Below are 19,183 nucleotides of genomic sequence, written 5' to 3'. Positions count from 1 at the left end.
GCTGAACCTCACAACAACCCAGAAAACGGATGACATTAAACTCATTTTGTAGAAAAGAAAACAGAGGCAAGCAAAGGCTAAACAGCTTACACAAGGATCACTCAGCTAATAAGAGGAGCTAGAATTGGATACCAGGTCAAGGTTTGTCTAACTCCAAAGCTTTCTCACACAGCATAACCCCCCAAAATTAGGAAAAGAAAATCTGTGGAGGAAAATTAGAAGTTTCAAAATCCAAAAAAGCAGGGCTTCCCTGGTGGCGCAGCGGTTGAGAGTCCGCCTGCCGATGCAGGGGACACGGGTTCGTGCCCCGGTCCAGGAAGATCCCACATGCCGCGGAGCGGCTGGGCCCGTGAGTCATGGCCACTGAGCCTGCGTGTCCGGAGCCTGTGCTCCGCAACGAGAGAGGCCCGCGTACCGCAAAAAAAAAGAAACAAAAATATTATCTATAGATACATATAACATTTCAATTAAATGTAATCTAAATGAACCCAGTGGAGATACTCCAAGATGTCTCTCCAGATTTTCTTATCTTTAAGGCTTATATCCAAATGAAGGTATAGCAATGATGAAAAAAAAAAAAGAGTGAAAAACAAGACAGAATTTCCCTTTCAAAAGAACAGAGTAAAGCAGTGCAAGAATCAGTCTTACAGAGATATCCAATCTCACAAAGCAGTATCTTACCTTTTCAGATAGAATATCTGAGGCACTAATTCTTCTCGTTAAATTTTGTTCCTTATCTTCTAATCCTTTAAAATAAAACAGCATACTCTGAATGCTTTAAAAGATTGCCACAATCAATTTAAAATAAAATGCTACATGATATTTACTAGTATTTATTTTAAACGGTCTCATTAAAGGGTCTAATTTTCTCAATCTCTCAACCAAAAGGAAAGAATGTTGTTAGAGTGAATGAAAATCTGAACAAACTTTCCACATCAGCCTCATTTCTGAAAGTTATAATGCAAAAACAATTCAAAATATTAAATTATAAATTAAAACTGCACTATGGTAAGAATGACTTCTGAACTAAAAATAATTATTTCAAATAAGAACAGAATTTACAGAGCAGATAGACAAGAAACAAAGCTTCATTACTGAATAGATAATACACAGAAAAGAATATGTGATGATTAATTCAGACCTCAAAAGTTGAAATGAATTCAACATTTAGAGATTGTATTGGATTTATTCATTAAAGAAATGTCTTTGGGACTTGGCCAAAAGGTAGAAAAAAGAAAAAAAAAGAAATGTTCTCTATTTATGCAGAAAAGCATCAACAGAAGCAGGTTAAGTATCAACCAAATTAAGTCCTTCCGCACATTTTCCAGAATTCTAGCCTTGGGCCCAGATTTCTGATTAAGCTATTACAAAATCTTATTTATATATTATCTAATCTATGACAGCTCTACAAATTACACAGTAAAGTTACAGTACAAATATAATAGTACTGAGAGAGGCACTTTCATAGCTAAAACAGATTAAGTTAAAAACTAAGAAAATCTTTTCTCAAGATGACACAAATAAATTTGCAAAGCTAGGATTCAAACTAAGTCTAAACTCCAAGCCTAGTTTTCTTTTCCCATAATACCACTACCAGTATTCCAAATATCCTAATTTGATTGCTCAAGACCTACTGATAAAAGAATAGGCAACTTATTCAATACATAGAAAAATTATTATATCAAGTACCTAGAAAAAGTAAATGGAAGGCAATCACCAAACTTTGAGTTAGGTCAGTTCTGCCATAAGGCTTGTTTTGGAAATATGAATTTGTTGCAACATGATTGATATATTAGAAAATAATCTGAGGACAACACAAATTTCACATTTGCTTACGTACAATTTGCGTCCAAGAAACACTAAGAGAATGCAGAAAGCTGCACCCAGGTGATGCATGTAGGAATATACAAATCCCAAACATGGTGATCAATTTACCAGCTACTTCAGTTCACTGTATATGCACACCCATCCCCATCTGGTGTTGCAACTTACTGTCCAATTTCAAACAACCTTCCTTGCTCTACTTCACAGTAACTCATAAGCTGCAGATCTACTTCCACAAGCACATTTTAGGTCTTTTCCAAGGTAAAGTGACATATTTATTGTAGTATTTCAAGCATTTTTACCCATTTAATGTGTAAACCTGCATTACCGTTTTTAATTCCAATCTTTTTTCATGTGCCACTGACAAGGTTTTTGAGTGTTGTTTTCCCTAACACCATTTGCCCCTAGCCCTGTGCTTTTTATTGTGCAATTCTGCAGTGTAGTGATTTCCAGGAATACATGTCACCTTATAACAAAACTGACCATACTTTAAAGAATAAGAGAATAGTAATAACTATTAGACAAAAATGAACAAGGAAAAAAAAATAAAGACAGACTTTCCACAATAAATGTACAAAGAACTTTTCTCCTATACTATGAGTCATTAGTCATGAGAGTCTATTAGTTGATGAGGCTCTCTTTCGTCTATAAAAGATGGCAGCACCTCCCTTTAAGGGAGCATAGAGGCAACTAACCACTAAGCTGGCAGATACCTAATGAGCACAATGTCACCTGAAAAACAAGCACAAACCGTAAATTTCAGACCATAAGTCTAACTTTACACAAAGATTAATAAAAGCAGGTTATGATTTAATTGACCAAACATGTAGTTTGGTCCTTCTGTCGTACCACTATCATGGATCTCTACAAAAATATCTCTATTTCAATTCTTACTCAATACTTCCGAAATGAAAATTGGTCTTGTGCAGTCATGCAGTATTTTTAAAATTATTACCTGAAATTCTAAACTGAGCTAGAGACAGTCAGGATATAGGTGGTAGCTAAAACCATAATAACTGAGAACACCCAAGGAGAAGAGAACAGTGAGGACATCAACAGTTAAGAAGTTACATAGGAAAAGTTTTTTTTTTTAAAAAAAGGAAAATCAGAAAGTTGTAAGAAACTACTGATGTGTACAGTAGCATACAAATCCCCAAATTTCAGGATTAGTGAGAAAAACATCACTGAATATAACAGATGTGTCTACTCCCTACAGGATACTCTCAACATAGCAGCAGTGATCCTTTGAGAATTTAAAACAAATTATGCCAATCCTTTGCTCAAAACCCTGCAACACCTCCTATTTCACTCAGAATAAAAACCATCTTACAAAATACTACATGATCTGTCCCAACTCGTTATCTCTGACCTCTTCTCTCCCACTACTCATTCCCCATCACTCTCTCTTCTTTAGTGGCACTGGTTTCCCTGTTATTCCACAAATATGCCAGTACCCTTCTGCCTAAGGGTCATTACTCTAGTTCAGTGATTCTCAAACTTTATCAAGTATCAGAGTCAACAAGAGAGCTTCTTAAATACAGATTGCTGGGCCCCATTTCCAGAGTTTCCAATTTAGTAGATCTGGGGTAGGGCCTAAGAATTTGCATTTCTATCAAGTTCCCAGGTAAAGAAGGTCCAAGGACCACAGTTAGAAAATCAATGCTCTAGCTATTTATTCTCTTTGCCTAGAAACCTATTTCCTTCATTTGGCTATTCCCCCACCATCTTCAAAGCCTTTGTTTAAATCTCACCTTCAAATTCAGGCCTCTCCTGATCACCCATTAATACTGCAGCCTGTACCCACTATCTCCATCCTAACTTACTTACTGCTATGCTTTTTCTCTCTCTACAACTGTTATTTACTCATCGTATTTACTGTCTCCTCTTCTTAAAATGCAAGCCCATGAAGGCATAAATGACTGTCTATTTTCCACTGATGTACTTCCAAGAGGCTGGAATAAAGTGCTCAACTAAATTCTGAATAAATGGAAGAATGAAATAAAAAAGGAATGAAAGTGAAAAATGAATTTTGCAATTAGGTCAAAGTAACCGTGCCATGAGTAGTTTCAGTATTCTGGTAGGGTCAGAAAAGCAAACTACATTGAGTTAAGAAGGAATGACAGGTGAACTGAAAGGAGTCAGCGTAGATTAGCCTTTCCGGAAGTCTAGCTGAAAAGACAGAAGTTGGGCTTCCCTGGTGGTGCAGTGGTTAAGAATCCCCTGCCAATGCAGGGGACACGGGTTCAATCCCTGGTCTGCGAAGATCCCACATGCCGCAGAGCAACTAAGCCCGTGCGCCACAACTACTGAGCCTGCGCTCTAGAGCCCACAAGCCACAACTACTGAGCCCGCGTGCTGCAATTACTGAAGCCCGCGCGCCTAGAGCCTGTGTCCTGCAACAAGAGAAGCCACCAAAAGGAGAAGCAGGTGCACTGCAATGAACAGTAGCCCCCTCTCACCAACTAGATAAAGCCTGCGCACAGCAACAAAGACCCAAGCAGCCAAAAATAAATAAATAAAATTTTAAAAATGTTTTATTTAAAAAAAAGACTGATAGCTGACTTTTCAAAATCAACAATGGAAGCCAGAAAATATCTTTAATATACTGAGAATGTAATTAACTAATCTAGAATTCTAAACCTAAGAAAACTGTCTTTAAAATAGGGTAAACAGAAATAAGTTTTTCATATAGCAGACACAAACTAAAGGAAATTCTTAAAAATGTATTCTAAGCATAAGTGATTCTAGACATAGAAGGAAGAGTGAGCCAAGAAAGTGTTAAATACATGGGCAAAGGTAGGCAAATACTGGTCCTTGTATATCAGGGAAAGGGTAAATAACTTGATTAACTTTAAACACTGATAAGAATTCATGTTACAATTCCTAAAGGAATCAATGAGACCAAAACCTTTGTATCTAACTTCCAAACGAGTAAAAGAAAAAAAAAAGTTGTATTAAAAAAAAAAGTCAAAAGAGGCAAGACAGAAAAAAAAGAAAAGGAAATAAATACAAATATCAGTAATCATGAAAAAATGTGAACTATATGTTCTTGTTAAAAGACAAAGATCGTCAGGTTAAACTACAAATGAAATCCAGCTCCATACAATGTACAAGTAACATTTGGGACATGAAGATACAGAAAGACTGAAAGGATGGAAAGTGATATACAAAGCATATACACTTAACAAGAGAAAGATGGTGTGGTTATTAACATGAGATGAAATAGTCTTTTAGGCAAAAACATTACTAGAGATAGAGATCACTACATAATAATGAGAATAATAAGTCAATTCCCCAGCCTCAAAGTATGTAAAGCAAAATCTGAAAACTAGAAATCCACTACCATACTGGCAGATTTTAGCAAGCCTCTCAGCAATTGACAGATCAAGCAGATCAAAAAATGTTCATATCTTAGAAGGAAGATGTGAACATAAAAGCTTGATCTAGGGGCTTCCCTGGCGGCGCAGTGGTTGAGAGTCCGCCTGCCAATGCAGGGGACACAGGTTCGTGCCCCGGTCCGGGAAGATCCCACATGCCGCGGAGTGGCTGGGCCCGTGAACCATGGCCGCTGAGCCTGCGCGTCTGGAGGCTGTGCTCCGCAATGGGAGAGGCCACAACAGTAAGAGGCCCGCATACCACCAAAAAAAAAAAAAAAAAAAAAGCTTGATCTAACAATCCAAACATTCCTTTCAAACACACAACAGTTACAAAAATCAATCACATACTAGACAATAAAGCAAGTCTCTACAAATATTTCAAAAGATTGCTACTATATAGATCTCATTCTCTGACAATGTGATTGACTTAGAATTCAATGACAAAAAATACACCTAAAAAACCTACATGTTTTGGAACACATTTCTAAACAGCCTACAGGCCAAAGAATAACAAAAATTAGAAAATACTTAGAACTGAATGAAAAAAATTTACAAATGACAAACTGAGATGCAGCTAAAGTAGAAGTTTCATAGCCCCAAATGATGTTAATAGTAGAGAGGCTAAAAATTAATGAGTTTTAAAAGCTGTGGACTTATTTCTGGGGAAATTTTTAAAAGATGATGGGAGACACAATTAATAACTGCTGTGGATAATAAAAAGGTAAGATTCTTCAGAATAACTTAGTATAAACTGTACAACTTACAGGAAACGAGCACATTACAAGGAAAATAGTTTACCTAAACTGCCTTAACCAGAAATAGAAAACATAAACAGTCAGTAGTTCAAAACCTTCCCAGAAAAAAAGCCATCCTGGCCCAGATAATTTTACCAGCAAGATCTACCAAATATCCCAGGAATGATTCCAACCTTAAAACTATCCCAGAGAACAAAGAGGAAACCACTCCCCAACTCATTCTGAGCATAACCTTATACTAAATCTTGTAAGGAAAAAGAAGGAACAAAACTACAGACTATGAACCTACGTGAAAAATCCTAAACAAAACATTAGCAAACCTTTATCTATGAAGGTTTTGTAACTGCCCCAAACGAAGAACCAAATGTCCCTGAAGTGGGAAATGGATAAACAAACTGTAGCATAGCCATACAATGGGACATTCAGCAATAAAAGAGAATGAACTACTGACATAAGCAACCACATGGATCAATCTCAAATACACTATGCTAAGGGAAAGCAGCTAGGATTAAAAGGCAATGTTCTACAAGACTCCATTTATATGACATTCTGGAAAAGGCAAAAGTATAGGGTCAGAAAACAGACCAGTGGTTACCAAGTAGGGTTGGTGGCATGAGGGAATCGGTGAGAGTTAATGAAACTGTTCTATGATAGTGATGGCTGGCAATGGTTACCCAACTGCTTTCATTTGTCAAAACTCAAAGAACTATACAGTTAAATGGGTAAATTTTTACTGTATATAAATCATACATTCATAAAAAAGAGGAAAAGAAAAAATTAACAAACCAAATCCATGATGTATAAAAATGATATATCATGAACTAACTGGATTTATCCCAATCATACAAGGGTGGTTTAACACTACAAAAATCAATTAATATAATCCATTACACTAATAAATTAAAGGAGAAAAATTAGATGCTCTTCTCCATAAATGAAGAAAAAAGATTTGATAAACTTCAAAATCCATTCATGCTGAAAATTTCAAACAAGGAATGGGGGCTGGGGTGGGGGTGAACACCTCCTTTACCCAATAAAGGACTCCTACAGAAAACTTAGCCAACATCATATCTAAAAGTAAATGGCAAAAGTATCCCCCGTAAGTTAGGGAACAAAGGTGCCCACTACCACTTATGTTAAAAACTGTATTATTAGTCCTGACCAGCACTTAAGGCCAAAAGTGGTGAAAGATCAGAATGAAACAAAACTTGTCATCACCCAACAATACGACTATCTACGTAGAAAGTGCAAAAAGAATTCACAGATAAAACACCAGAATCATTTCAATGAAGTACACTACCAAAATAACTAGTTACCCCTTTAGAGGAAGAAGCATATCATCACTAACTGAAATTTTCAATTCCATTACCTTGACTAGATTCAGTAGTGTCAGATTTCAGGGAAAGCTGTTTTGTTCCATCTTTAACTTTTTTCAACCGGTTCTTATCTCCTGGTAAAGTCAATTTTTGCCTGAGTGGTTTTAATTCAAATGCCTGAAAAGTTTTGACCTGTGTTTTCTCCTCAGGAGCTACTTCTTTACTTGAGTCCTTTATAATACTGACATTATCAGTGCCTGTTTGGTCCTCAAAGTTCAGTGTTTTAGGATCTTCTTGCACATTCTCCTCTTTGCTACTCAAAGCTAGTTTTTCATCCTTATTGATGCACTCTAGTTCCAACTGTATTTGCTTATACTTCAAAAGTAAATCTTCAAAAGTTTCTTCCCCACAGTTTTCACTTTTTGATGAATAATTCTGTTTTCTTGATGGAGATCTTCCAAAACTTTTAGCTGAACAGCATATTAAGGAAACCAGTTTCCAAAAATTATCCAGTTAATTTAACAAAAACACATTAGACTACAGATGAATTGTCTCCCTTTTTCACGTTTTTCAAGGAAGATGAATTGATATTTTAAAATTACTAAATGCCATTTAACATATGTGCTGCTAATGCCCACTTTCATTATGTGCCCATACTTTAAAATTAACAAGTATGCATATAAATAGTCCACTTACAAAATCACTCGTGTCACTTATTACCTGTTGTATCCACAGGTATTACACTTAGTTAGGTTATAGCATCCTTCCTGCTGCAGGTTATCAGGAAAGCCCATAATGAGCTGGATGTTAGATTCCTTTCTGAAGGAAGTGGGGAGAAACTGAACAGTTTGTCACAGATGTGGATAATTTACACTTCAGATAATCAGAAGAAAACGTTTCTTTTTAATTAGTTTCTTGTCATGTCTCAAATTTTTAAAAAGAGATAAAAAATTAACAGACAATAGTTAAGACTAAGTTATGAATAAGAAACACTGTATTAAAAACCTAACAGATTAACAATTGCAGAGCTCACCAAGTATACTAACATCCAACATATATATAACTAAGACAATGAAGGCAGTTAAATAATTTAAAAAAAAAAACTTAAGTTGTATTCAAAATGTATCTTCTAATTTTCCCCTGAAGAAAAGGATATCTAAAACCAATTACTTTTGTTTTTTTTTCTTCTCTAACATAGTGATACATAAAACTTAACTTCTTGGTTGGAAATGGCTACAAAGTTCCAAACTACAATTTTTATTCAAATTAATTCATACATAAGAGAACTGTTCCACCTCACTTCTCCAGCCTAGAAATTAACAAAACACAAATAGTGGTTTTAATATGTCATTTATAGATGATTAAATTCGCTACGATATAACATTACAGTTCCCTAAATAGTTTTTTCTCTGTGTAACAACTTAACGGAAAAGCAATCCACAAAGATTTTTTTTTTTTTTTTTTTTTTTGCAGAAATAGAAAAACCCATCCTAATGTTAACATGGACTCCCGCCGCGGAGCACAGGCTCCGGACGCGCAGGCTCCGCGGCCACGGCTCACGGGCCCAGCCGCTCCGCGGCATGGTGGATCCTCCCGGATCGGGGCACGATCCCGCGTCCCCTGCATCGGCAGGCGGACTCCCAACCACTGCGCCACCAGGGAAGCCCCAAAGATTTTTAAACTTCTCTAATGACCAATTTAAGAATGGGAATTACCACCAAATATTTTAGAAACTAAATGAGCACTACAACTGAAAATCTTTAACAGTTCTGCAGCAAAACTGTTCTAGTAAATCTGTTTTTCTGATCTCTTCAGAGCTCAGTTTCTTGAAACGATACTAGTTTCTCATTACCTGTCTTACTCCTCCACCAAATGGAATCTGGCTTCTGCTGGCTGAGTTTATCCACCCTGACTTCTCTGCAGCATTAAACCCTGTAAACTACATCTCTCTTAGCTTCCATAACTCTACTCTCCCCTTGTTTCCTTTTTTTTTTTTTTTTTTTTGCCTGTAAGTCTTCATGACTCCTTTCTCTTCCAACTACTGCAAAAATGGTGCTCGCCAGTGAGCTCTACTTAGTCTCTCTCTTTCAATTTTGAGCGTTCTAATGTACTCCCATAGATTTGGCTGGTGATAGACATTTAGGGTTCTATCTCCCACAAGCCATTCTCCTTCCTATTGGTAGACTAATCTTTCTAGAACACAAATCTGATCAGATCTCATCCCTTGTTTTAATCTAAGAATAGAGTCCAAAATCCTTAAAATGGCATATAATGCTTTCATGATTCCTTTCCAATCTCACCTCTTCCATGTTTATCACAATTTATGCATAGCTTTGTGTCTAGGTTCTTCTGTTCTTCAAACTGACCCCAATTCAAATGCCACCCACTATGTGAAGTCGGGCAATTACTTGCTCCCCCACCCCACCATTACATACTCTCTGTACATAAACTATGTAATTATCTACATTTACATCTCACTTTTCCAATGTAGCTACAGTAACTTAAAAAAATATATATGACTAGAGTCCTTGGAAACATTCACAAAGGGAAAAGATTCAATACGCTAACAAAAAAATAAAATAACTAAAGGACAGAAAAATGAGAAGCAACTGAGCTATGACTAATTAATCTCCTTCAAGGCTAAATGAAATCTCCTACTTCTGTCTATACAGAACAGCTACGATGATACCAGCACTTAAAAGATTTAATTTGAAATTGGTCAAGATGCAATTTCTAACTGAAACCTGGTTTAAAAAAAGAACTGCCATTCAACCTTTACAATTGCAGGTGAAAATGGAATGACTTTCTACTGATAAGACACTGGACTCATTATGTTAGCTCTGATCAGATTTGAAAGTTTAAATCAGCAGCCATCCAAAGAAGATATATGCTAAGATTGATTGACAAAGTGTCTCTCACTAAGGAAAATTAAAAATGAATGAGAATGAAAATAACTACTGCAATAGAATCTATTTGGTTTATTAGATTCTGATACAATCTAATATCTAAATAGAATATGGATCTAAGTAAAATAGAATCTAAATAGAATCTAAATAGAATAATGGTTTATTCTATTTCTTTAAAGCTGCATCTAGCATACCTTAATTATTACAGAAAAAAAAAGTTTTAAAAAACAAAAACCCACCTGCATTCATGCTACCTCACTTCTAGATTATGGAAGTGAGTCACAGAATAATCCTTATTCTTTCTTAATGCAATATTTGTAAAATGTCATTATTACAATCATACAGTGGAAATATGAATTAAACTTAGTACAATCATGGTATTAAAGGAATTTGAATTAACAAAATTTTGTATCACAAATTTTGTTTGCTCACATTACACAACAGTGGCTGGGAGCTATGTTTTCCTTCACAAATTCTTATAAAGAATACCACCTCTAGGATGGGTTAGTGATACTTCACAAGGAAAACAATGAGCAGAAGATCAAAACAATCATCTTTAAGTGCAGCATCTGTGAAAAGAAAAACAGCAAGAGAGCTCATTTCTGATAAGTTACTTCAGAAATCAAACTGGATATTTTCCCATACTTGTTTCACAACATCATGTGCCTGTTCATTAAAAAGAACATTTAAGATTAACAATTAATCAAGGTATGTGGTAGAGGTATTGAATGAATGGACAGAAAGAAGGCAAAGGCAGGAGGTAGGCAAGTTCACATACCACTTCCTTCTCTAATATAAAATAAACTATGAAAAAACTTTAAGCTCCCATAGTACTTTTTACATACCTCAATTTGAAACTTTTACACTGAACTATAATTATTTACATTTGCCTCTCCAACACAAATTAGAAGTTACATCTTCATATTCTTAAAAAATTTACATATTTGTACTTAAATAGCCTTTCCATTTTTAGGCTCAGAATTGACAAACTAACAAATCTTTGGTTAAAAAAATATCTTGGGCAGAGGTTTTCTAACTTTATTGAAAGAGCATCCCTCTTTTTAAAAGTTAAATACCTACATGATTTTTTTTCTGAAACAATCCTGGAGTGCTCCTAACCCAATTTTTGATTGTAGAAGTTTTTTCAGAGCAGTAGCACCAGAAGCTCCTACTTCTTACCTAAACCTACATTTCTGGTCCCCTTCCAATCCCGACATCTGGGAAAGACAGTTTGGCCCTAAGTATTCTGTGAAAAAAATGTTGAGTGTCTCCCAAACAAATGTCTTTATATATAAGTTTCATATATAATGAATATATTAAAAAATCATTACACCATGGAAATTACAACCAGTAATAAATGTTCTAAGTAAACTATTTTTATGCAGTTATCATGGAATATGTCAAGACACAGTTCTACAAAAAATCTGAAAAAGTATATATTACATTACTACAATAAATTATAGTATTATATATATAACTGAATCACTTTTCTATACACTTGAAACACACGTTGTAAATTAACTATATTTCAATTAAAAAAAAGTTTTTAAAGACATAGTTCTACAAACACGTCTTAAAATGGCAAACCCTCAGATGAGTAAACTCAGGAATGTTTACGATAACTATGAATAAGATTAGAGGGGACAAAAACCAGATTATTTTGCTATTTTCCTTCTTAACCTCTCCATAGACTCCACCTTCCCATAAACCCCATAGTTTCCAATATATCAAAATTAAAATGCTGTTAAGTTTCATTCTCTATCTAGCCCACATTTGTCAGCAGTAAGAGTTATAAAATGTCCAAAATGTGAACATAAGAAATAGAAAAGTTAAGGAGGTAAAGTTTCCCCCAAAGAAATGTGAATTTCAAACCTCTGAATTTGAGTTGGCGAGGAAGATACCAGTTCTTTTTTTTTTTAACTTTAAAAAAGCAGCAGTGTGTAAATCAAGAACGGTAGAAACAGAATCACAAATAAAACCAGTAGGATTATGAACGATGAAACCTCACAATTTTCAATGTGACACTGCAATATGAAATAAGCAACAGTATTCCCCAAACTTTTTATGGCCAATATTTTTTTTCTCCCTCTAACAATCTAAGGCAACTTCACATAACAAAGTTCCTGTACTAGCAAAAACAAAGGCTAATGAAACTTGGGCTTCTAATGTAATACTGCAAATCTGATTTTACACTGTCTCAGATTCCACCAGTTTGGCCCCCATCCATAACACGTTCATATTAAAAAGCAATACACCCAATAAAGCAATTTTAAGAAATAACGCTACAGTTTGACACATGGGTGGGGATTACCAAAGAACCTCCTACGTTAAGAATACTGACACAGTGAAAACAAGCGGTTCTGACGGTTCCCAAAAGTTACTCATCTCATAGACCTGAGAAGACGCTAAAGGGAACTTCAGTGACACACCCAGGGCAGACCGCCACGTTAAGGATACAACTCTTCCGAGGTGGAGAGGGCTCTCGCCAGCTCTGACTGCTGCCGAATCCGGATCCAGCTCCTCCTCCCAGAGGAGGTCTGCCCCCCGGCTTGCCTCCTCGCTCACCCCCTCCTCGCCCCCGACTCCAGCGACTCCCACCCCGGTAAGGCCTGCCTCGAAAACGGAAACGGTCCAAGGCGATGTGGCTCCGTTCCCAAAAGGACGGCCGAGGGCTGCTTTCGGACAGTGAGCTCGAAGGCATCCGCACGGAGGGCGGGTGAGACCGGAACGGCTCTTTGGGTCGGTAGCTGCTGTGTCCCCTGAGGTGGCCCCGCTCCGACGCGTGCCGCGAGCGTGAAAAATTCCTCAGCTGCTGCTGAGAAGAGGACGATGACGAGGAGGAGCCACCGCCTCCGCCGGATCCACCGCCCCGGGCCGGGTGAGGAGGCCTTCGCCGCGGGTACGGTAACAGCCCGCCGGCACTGCTGCTGCTGCTGCTCCGGCTCCGTACCTGGCTGTTATTATCGTCGTCGCTGATCTCCCCATCTTCGAGCTCCCCTTCTTCCTTGGGCGAGAGACCACTGGAGGCCGGGGCCGGAGTATCTGCAGTCGCCATCCCGGGAGCAGCGCGTTCCACACAACCTTAGCGCTCTGTCCGGGGATCCGCCCGTCAACTGCCTTCCTGCTCAGTTTCCTTCTTTCTCAACGGACCCGGTCGGTGCGGCCTTACCCTACTTGCTCACCTAGCGGGCTCTGCTCCCTAACTTCCCCGCACCCCAGCTCTTTCTCGCCGGACCGTCGCAACCCACTTCCCTGCCCTAGCGCCCCCTTGCTCCTCCGCGATCTGGGCCCTTCCGCCTCGCGAGAAGAGAGCTCTGGAAGTGGCTCTGCTCATGACGTCACTTCCTGCGGCACGCAGGAAACAAGGCTCTCAGTTCACGCGATGATAATTAGGACAACGCGATACTCACTGGGAGTTGTAGTCATTTTTTTTTTGGCTCTCGCTTAGGGTTTGTCCTTCCAGTCTGAGGCCCGTCCCCACTCCAGGCGCTGCTTTGGGGTTTTTGGGTTCGTGATGGGGTAGGCGGGCCCGTTCTTAATCTCGGCCGTGAGAGTTTCAGAGTAATGGGGGGGATGGGAGGGACACACATCTTTTTTTTAATTGCTCGGAGGACAGCTGCTGAGGAAAAGCAGTAGTCCTACTCCCTTTTGGGAGCCAGGGAGAGGACGGGGTGCGTCCGCCATGTTGGTGAAGGCAAACGAAGGGGACTAGAGCTCCAGGACTGTCGGCTCCTGTGGCTCAAGTCCGCCATATTAATAAAGAGAAAGGGAAGGCTGACACCACCCCCCCTCCCTGCACACATACGTACACCCTTTCTTCCCACCTAGCTCCCGCAGCTTAGCTGGGTGGGCCCTTCCCCAGCCTCGCTTGCCCAGTCTCTTCCCGAAGGAAGCGTAGCAGCCCGCGCCTCAGATTAGGCTTAAGACAGCGCCGAATGAGGGCGAAAAGGAAATGCCGACCAATTGCGCCGCGGCGGGTTGTGCTACTACCTACAACAAGCACATTAACATCAGCTTCCACAGGTAACCTGGGCAGGGAGTGGGGGTGACGGAAACGGGAGTTCCTAGACTGGGTATCGCTTGTGTGGAAAGAACAGGATTCTACTAATTCTGATAACTTCGCTAGGTAGCTAGCTAGTAGCAGGGACGCATCATTTTTGCCCTTTGTGTGTGTTTCTCAAATCTGTCCAATTTTTCGCTCCCTTCGGGGTAGGTTTACTCACTTTGTAAAAGAGAGCCAAGTTCTCTCCGTAATTACTCCTTCTCTAGAAAGTGACAGGAGGATACCTTAATTTTCTATTCTGCTACTCCCTGTGTATTTGACCAAGTTTTGATATTAATGACGCCATAAGAGGAAGCAAGATCTGCCTTTTCAAGTCAGCAATCACCTAAAAAGCCTGCTGTGTTCCCGTATAATTAGTCAATTCTCACTAGCAGGACTGACATGGGAAGCATTTAAATTTCAAATAGTCACGCACAGTAACTCTGCGGAAAAATTGAGTCATCATCATTAGTAGCCGTGGAATTAAGCGATGTTAATGAAAGTGGAAAAGATAAGCTTTCTATTCTTACTAGAACAGGGTAGTATAAAAAGAACCCAGGTTATGTTTTGCCTTCGTTTGCTGGAAGAGCAATCAAAATTCTTTATTTCTGTCAAATCAGAACTCTGGAAAGCGCTTTGAACCCTACATGAAACATAATAAATACTTGGTAAATGTTTACCTTCTCTGCAAGTGCCTGCCATATGCCTGAAGAAAAGAAGCATTCAAAAAGTTAAGTACAAACAGTTCTGGTTTGATATACCTCACAACTTAAGATCTTAGAATGTAGAAAATGATATCCTTGACCTTTCTCCCTACTTCATTATGACAAAATGTACCCACTTATTAAAAGTTACCACTTAAAAAAAAAATCCTTGTGGTGGTTCTGTTTTTCATCTACTTCATGCAAATGTAGTGCTTTATTCATTCATCCATCAAATGTGTACCAAGCTCTTATTTCCCAGACATGGTGCTAGGGATCCAGAAAATTCTTAACCTTCCTGGAGTTGGAATGAGAAAGACCAACATACATAATTGTGGTCAAGTGCCAAAGAAGAGACCTTCAGGGTCTCTAACTTAGCCTTGCTTGGAAAGTCAAAGAACACTTCTCAAAGGATGTGAAATTTCAGATGAGACCAAGAGATGACATAGATTTGGTCCTCTACGATACTTAAAGGATTTTCTGTTTTATCCAATGAGTACTTGAGAAGCTATGGAGGGCTTAAAAAGAATGGCGTGATTAGATTTGTATATTAAAAAGCCCTCAGGCTGCAGTGCAGAGAATTACAGTGTTACTTAAAGTGCTGGTCAAGCATCATCAAGAGATGAATTTGACAGAAAGGAGCTTATTACAGAATGTTAATGCACCTGCTGTTTCACAAGGATATCCTGCTACAGCGTCAACTGAACTAAATGTACTTCTGTTGTTGGCACAATCAGCACTAGATTAGAAGAGGTGAGCGTTGATAGAGAAAAAAGTTGGGAACCTGTAGTAAAACAATGGAGAGTCCACCCAGTGGCCTAGACTACAGTGGTACTGACAGTAGAGATGGAAAGTGGACAGACTTGAGAAATGTTTGAGGAGAAACTACCATATATGGTCATTTGATTTGGAAGATGAGGGGGAGGGAGGATTCAAGGTACCAATAATGAATGTTTAGGAGATGCACAGTGGTACCATAACATACATACCTCCTCTCCATGTTTGACTGTTTGCTATGAAATTAACATTTTCATGTGTAACCCCAGAAGTTTAGGTGTTAAAATAACATTATTTATTATAAAATTAATCCCTATTTCATAATTAACACTATTCACTCCTTTCCTAGGACATTGGTAGAATTCTTTATCCCCATGTACAGCTTATATTGCCTAAACTTACTGTCACCATTTTTCTTATCTCTTAGCCCATTCCAGTCTAAGTGTTGCCAATAATAATCTTTTGAAACTGTTCTTGCTAACATAAATTGTCACTCCAGCGTCCTTTTTTCATGGCATGTGATCATTTCCTCCTTGAAATACTCTCTACTTTGAATTATTTGACACTAATTTTGTGATTTTCACCTTACTTTTTTGGCCTAACTTCAGTCTCCTCTGCCACTCCACCCCCTGACCAAGGTCCTCCCACTCTTATCAAAAGGATTGCAACGGTTCCTGTGGTCTTGGTTAACATTTACCTGTTAATGCCTCCCAAATCAATACCTCTGGTCCAACTCTCTCTAATGAGTTTTAGACCTATCGGTAAAGTGTCTCAGTTATTTCCCTGGTCTCTTCAGTTACTCACATTCAGCGTACTAAAGCTGTACTACTGAACTTGCCCTTCCCCCCAAACCTACACCACTTCCCATATTCCCTTTCTCAGTAAATGGAAACACCATCCACCCAGAAACTAGGAGGTCATCCTCCCTTGACATCTCACCATTCCCTCTCAGTTGGATTATTACAACCTTTTAACTGTTTCACTGCTTCCATTCATGCACTCCTATAATCAATAGTGTGTTGCTAAATTTTTAACAACAGAATTTCCAGGAAAGGGGGAAAGCCCTGATTTGTAGTGTTTTTCCAATTTCCATGATATAAATACTCCCACCATAACTGGTTATAAGCTACCAATATGACATCACTGATCATGGAGTTGGGAAGAAATGTGCAGTACTACTCTATTCTATAGCATTTATTCCATACAGGTGTAACAGACATAAGTAACCTGAAGAGTATAGACAACAGTAAAATAATTAGGAAGTGATGGGTTTTTAGTACTTACTACCTTTGTTTTTAATTGATTTAAATGCAAACTTACATAATGTAATTTTTAATAATGGCTGTGTTTAACAACCAGTTAAAACATTTTCTGTTGACAGCTCTAAATTAGGCCTCTTAATGGTTTACCAATGCCATTTTGGATAAAGTTCAAAATTACTCTTTAACTTGGAAAGTCCTCCATCTTCATTTCGTGTCATAACACTCTTCCTGTCCCCAAGATACTCTTTAACACTCTTCACTACTACCATCCTAATTTCCCTAGCTAATTCATACTGTCTTAAGGCCTCTTGATGAGATTAGTTCTTCCTGTTTTATGGTTCTGTGCAATCCTGTACTTACCCTTTTATAAACTCATGACACTTGTAATTACTTTTATAATAATAATAAACAGCATTTATTTAGTATTTACCACGTACTATGCATTGGGCTGAGCATTTACTCACAATGTCTCATTTAATCCCTAGAACCACACTAGGTACCGTTATTACTCCACTTTATGGATGATGAAACTGGGGCCTAAAAAGGTTAAACATTCTTAAAGTCACCCAGCTATTACGTGAAGAAGCTGGGTTTGATACCTGGTTTGATTACAGAGACTATTTTCAGCCGCTCTTTTCTACTACATCAAGATATTTGATTCTCTACCTTCCCCATTACAGTATACCCACATAGAAGGTAGATATCATAAAGGTAGATCAATTATGTCTTCAGTGCCTAGGACAGTGCTTGGAATGTAAGAGGCATTCAGCTGTTAAAGACCCAAGCAAAATAGCATTGTTAAAATACTGAGTGATTTTCCAAAACTACTAATGTTTCTGAAAGCCTGGTTCTATTATTGTGTAAACAAGAATATATCCATCTATTAACACCACATTAATTTTTTTAATTAATATTTACATGATTTATTATTACTTAAATTCAGTTTATGGGCTGCTTCTCCCACCCTTTGAATTTGCTGAGAAAAATCCAAACAACACATGCAAAAACATGATTAAGGTTAATACTGTATAAAACATTATCTAAAATCAAATATAAAATTGTTGATTAATCTTATTTTATTTCAACACAGATAATCTAAAAATTATTTAGTAATGCCAAACTAACTCCATTACTTTGTATATTCATTGATTCACTCAAAAAGTTCATTGAATGCTTAGTAACAGGAAAAAGTAGTGAAAAAACAGCTCCTAACCAGGAGAAACCTGTGATCTAGTGGTGGAGATAGAAAAGCAAACAATTAGAATACAGTTATATTAGTGCTATATGATATAGGAACATCTGACCAAGTCTTCTGATCATAAAAACACTTGTTAGGAATATGGGATTCCTAAACTGAGTCTTAAAAGAAAGAAGTAGAATTTGATCACGTTAAGGTCCAGTTGGAGACATTGGTTTCATAATTGAAAACTTTTTTTTAGTTTAAAAACGAGCTAAAAGGGGCGGGGTGAAAGATAATATTTGAAAGAAAGTCTTCATATATCTGAATAGTCTTATACAAATGCTAATATTTGTGCTTGAAGTCCCAAGAAGAAGTATGCTTATAAACTAAAGCTTAATTTTTAGCTTAATCCTCAGGAAACATTTTCAGATCACTAAATATTGGAACAGAAAGCTTTGAGATGAGAATACATTACTATTAAGAGGTGAGGGCTAGGCCGAGTAGATAAAGTCTCCATTAGAGAGACTTGTATTTCTAGTGAAATGCAAAACAACGTACATATATGAAAACATGTGAACTGCAGAGTGACACACGAATGTTATCCTCAAGTGAGGGTATGTTTGGGGCAGTGGGGGTGGGACATGAGATGACAGGGTGTCTAAGTAAGTCTGGGCCTTCACCTCTGTGGCCCTCCCTGCTGGTAATTTGAGCAAGCCTAGTATATCTGACACAGCCAAAGCTGTTACCTAATGAAGCTTCAGTTGGGGGCTTTTGAGCCACATGATCTTCTAACATAAATTTAATGGTTCTTTTTAGGTACTAGTGAGTTCATAATACTTCAAGGATAAGGTAGTCAAACTAAAGAAGAGTTCAGTTCAAACTTATTACATGTGAATGTTGATTCCTCTATTTGCAAGTCAGTCAACATAGTTACCATTCGAATTTTTAGACAGTCCCTTATATTTTTCTCTTAACAGGTGTACACTGGGTGCATATCAGTAAATTTTATATCTGAAATAAATATAAAAGGAAAAACATTCCTG

At 37.9% G+C, this 19,183-nt stretch overlaps 2 protein-coding genes across 2 annotated transcripts in view; one reads left to right on the top strand and one right to left on the bottom strand.

Annotated features, from left to right (window-relative positions):
- Positions 1–13,593, bottom strand: part of ZFC3H1 (zinc finger C3H1-type containing) — a 49,505-nt gene extending 35,912 nt beyond the window's left edge. Inside the window, exons 1-3 of the mRNA XM_007448775.1 lie at positions 12,636–13,593; positions 7,326–7,742; positions 682–746 (exon numbers count right to left, since the gene is read on the bottom strand). Of these exons, the coding sequence (XP_007448837.1) occupies positions 682–746; positions 7,326–7,742; positions 12,636–13,233 (1,080 nt within the window). The 5' untranslated portion in view covers positions 13,234–13,593. The remainder of the gene's footprint in view (positions 1–681; positions 747–7,325; positions 7,743–12,635) is intronic.
- Positions 13,594–13,974: 381 nt separating this feature from the next.
- THAP2 (THAP domain containing 2) overlaps positions 13,975–19,183 on the top strand; it is a 10,145-nt gene continuing 4,936 nt past the window's right edge. Inside the window, 1 exon segment of the mRNA XM_007448780.1 lies at positions 13,975–14,201. Coding sequence (XP_007448842.1) covers positions 14,131–14,201 — 71 coding nt within the window. The 5' untranslated portion in view covers positions 13,975–14,130.

Source organism: Lipotes vexillifer, unplaced genomic scaffold (genome assembly GCF_000442215.2).
Source record: "Lipotes vexillifer unplaced genomic scaffold, Lipotes_vexillifer_v1.1 scaffold329, whole genome shotgun sequence".
Lineage (NCBI taxonomy): Eukaryota > Metazoa > Chordata > Mammalia > Artiodactyla > Lipotidae > Lipotes > Lipotes vexillifer.
This window is presented reverse-complemented; position numbering and strand designations above follow the sequence as displayed.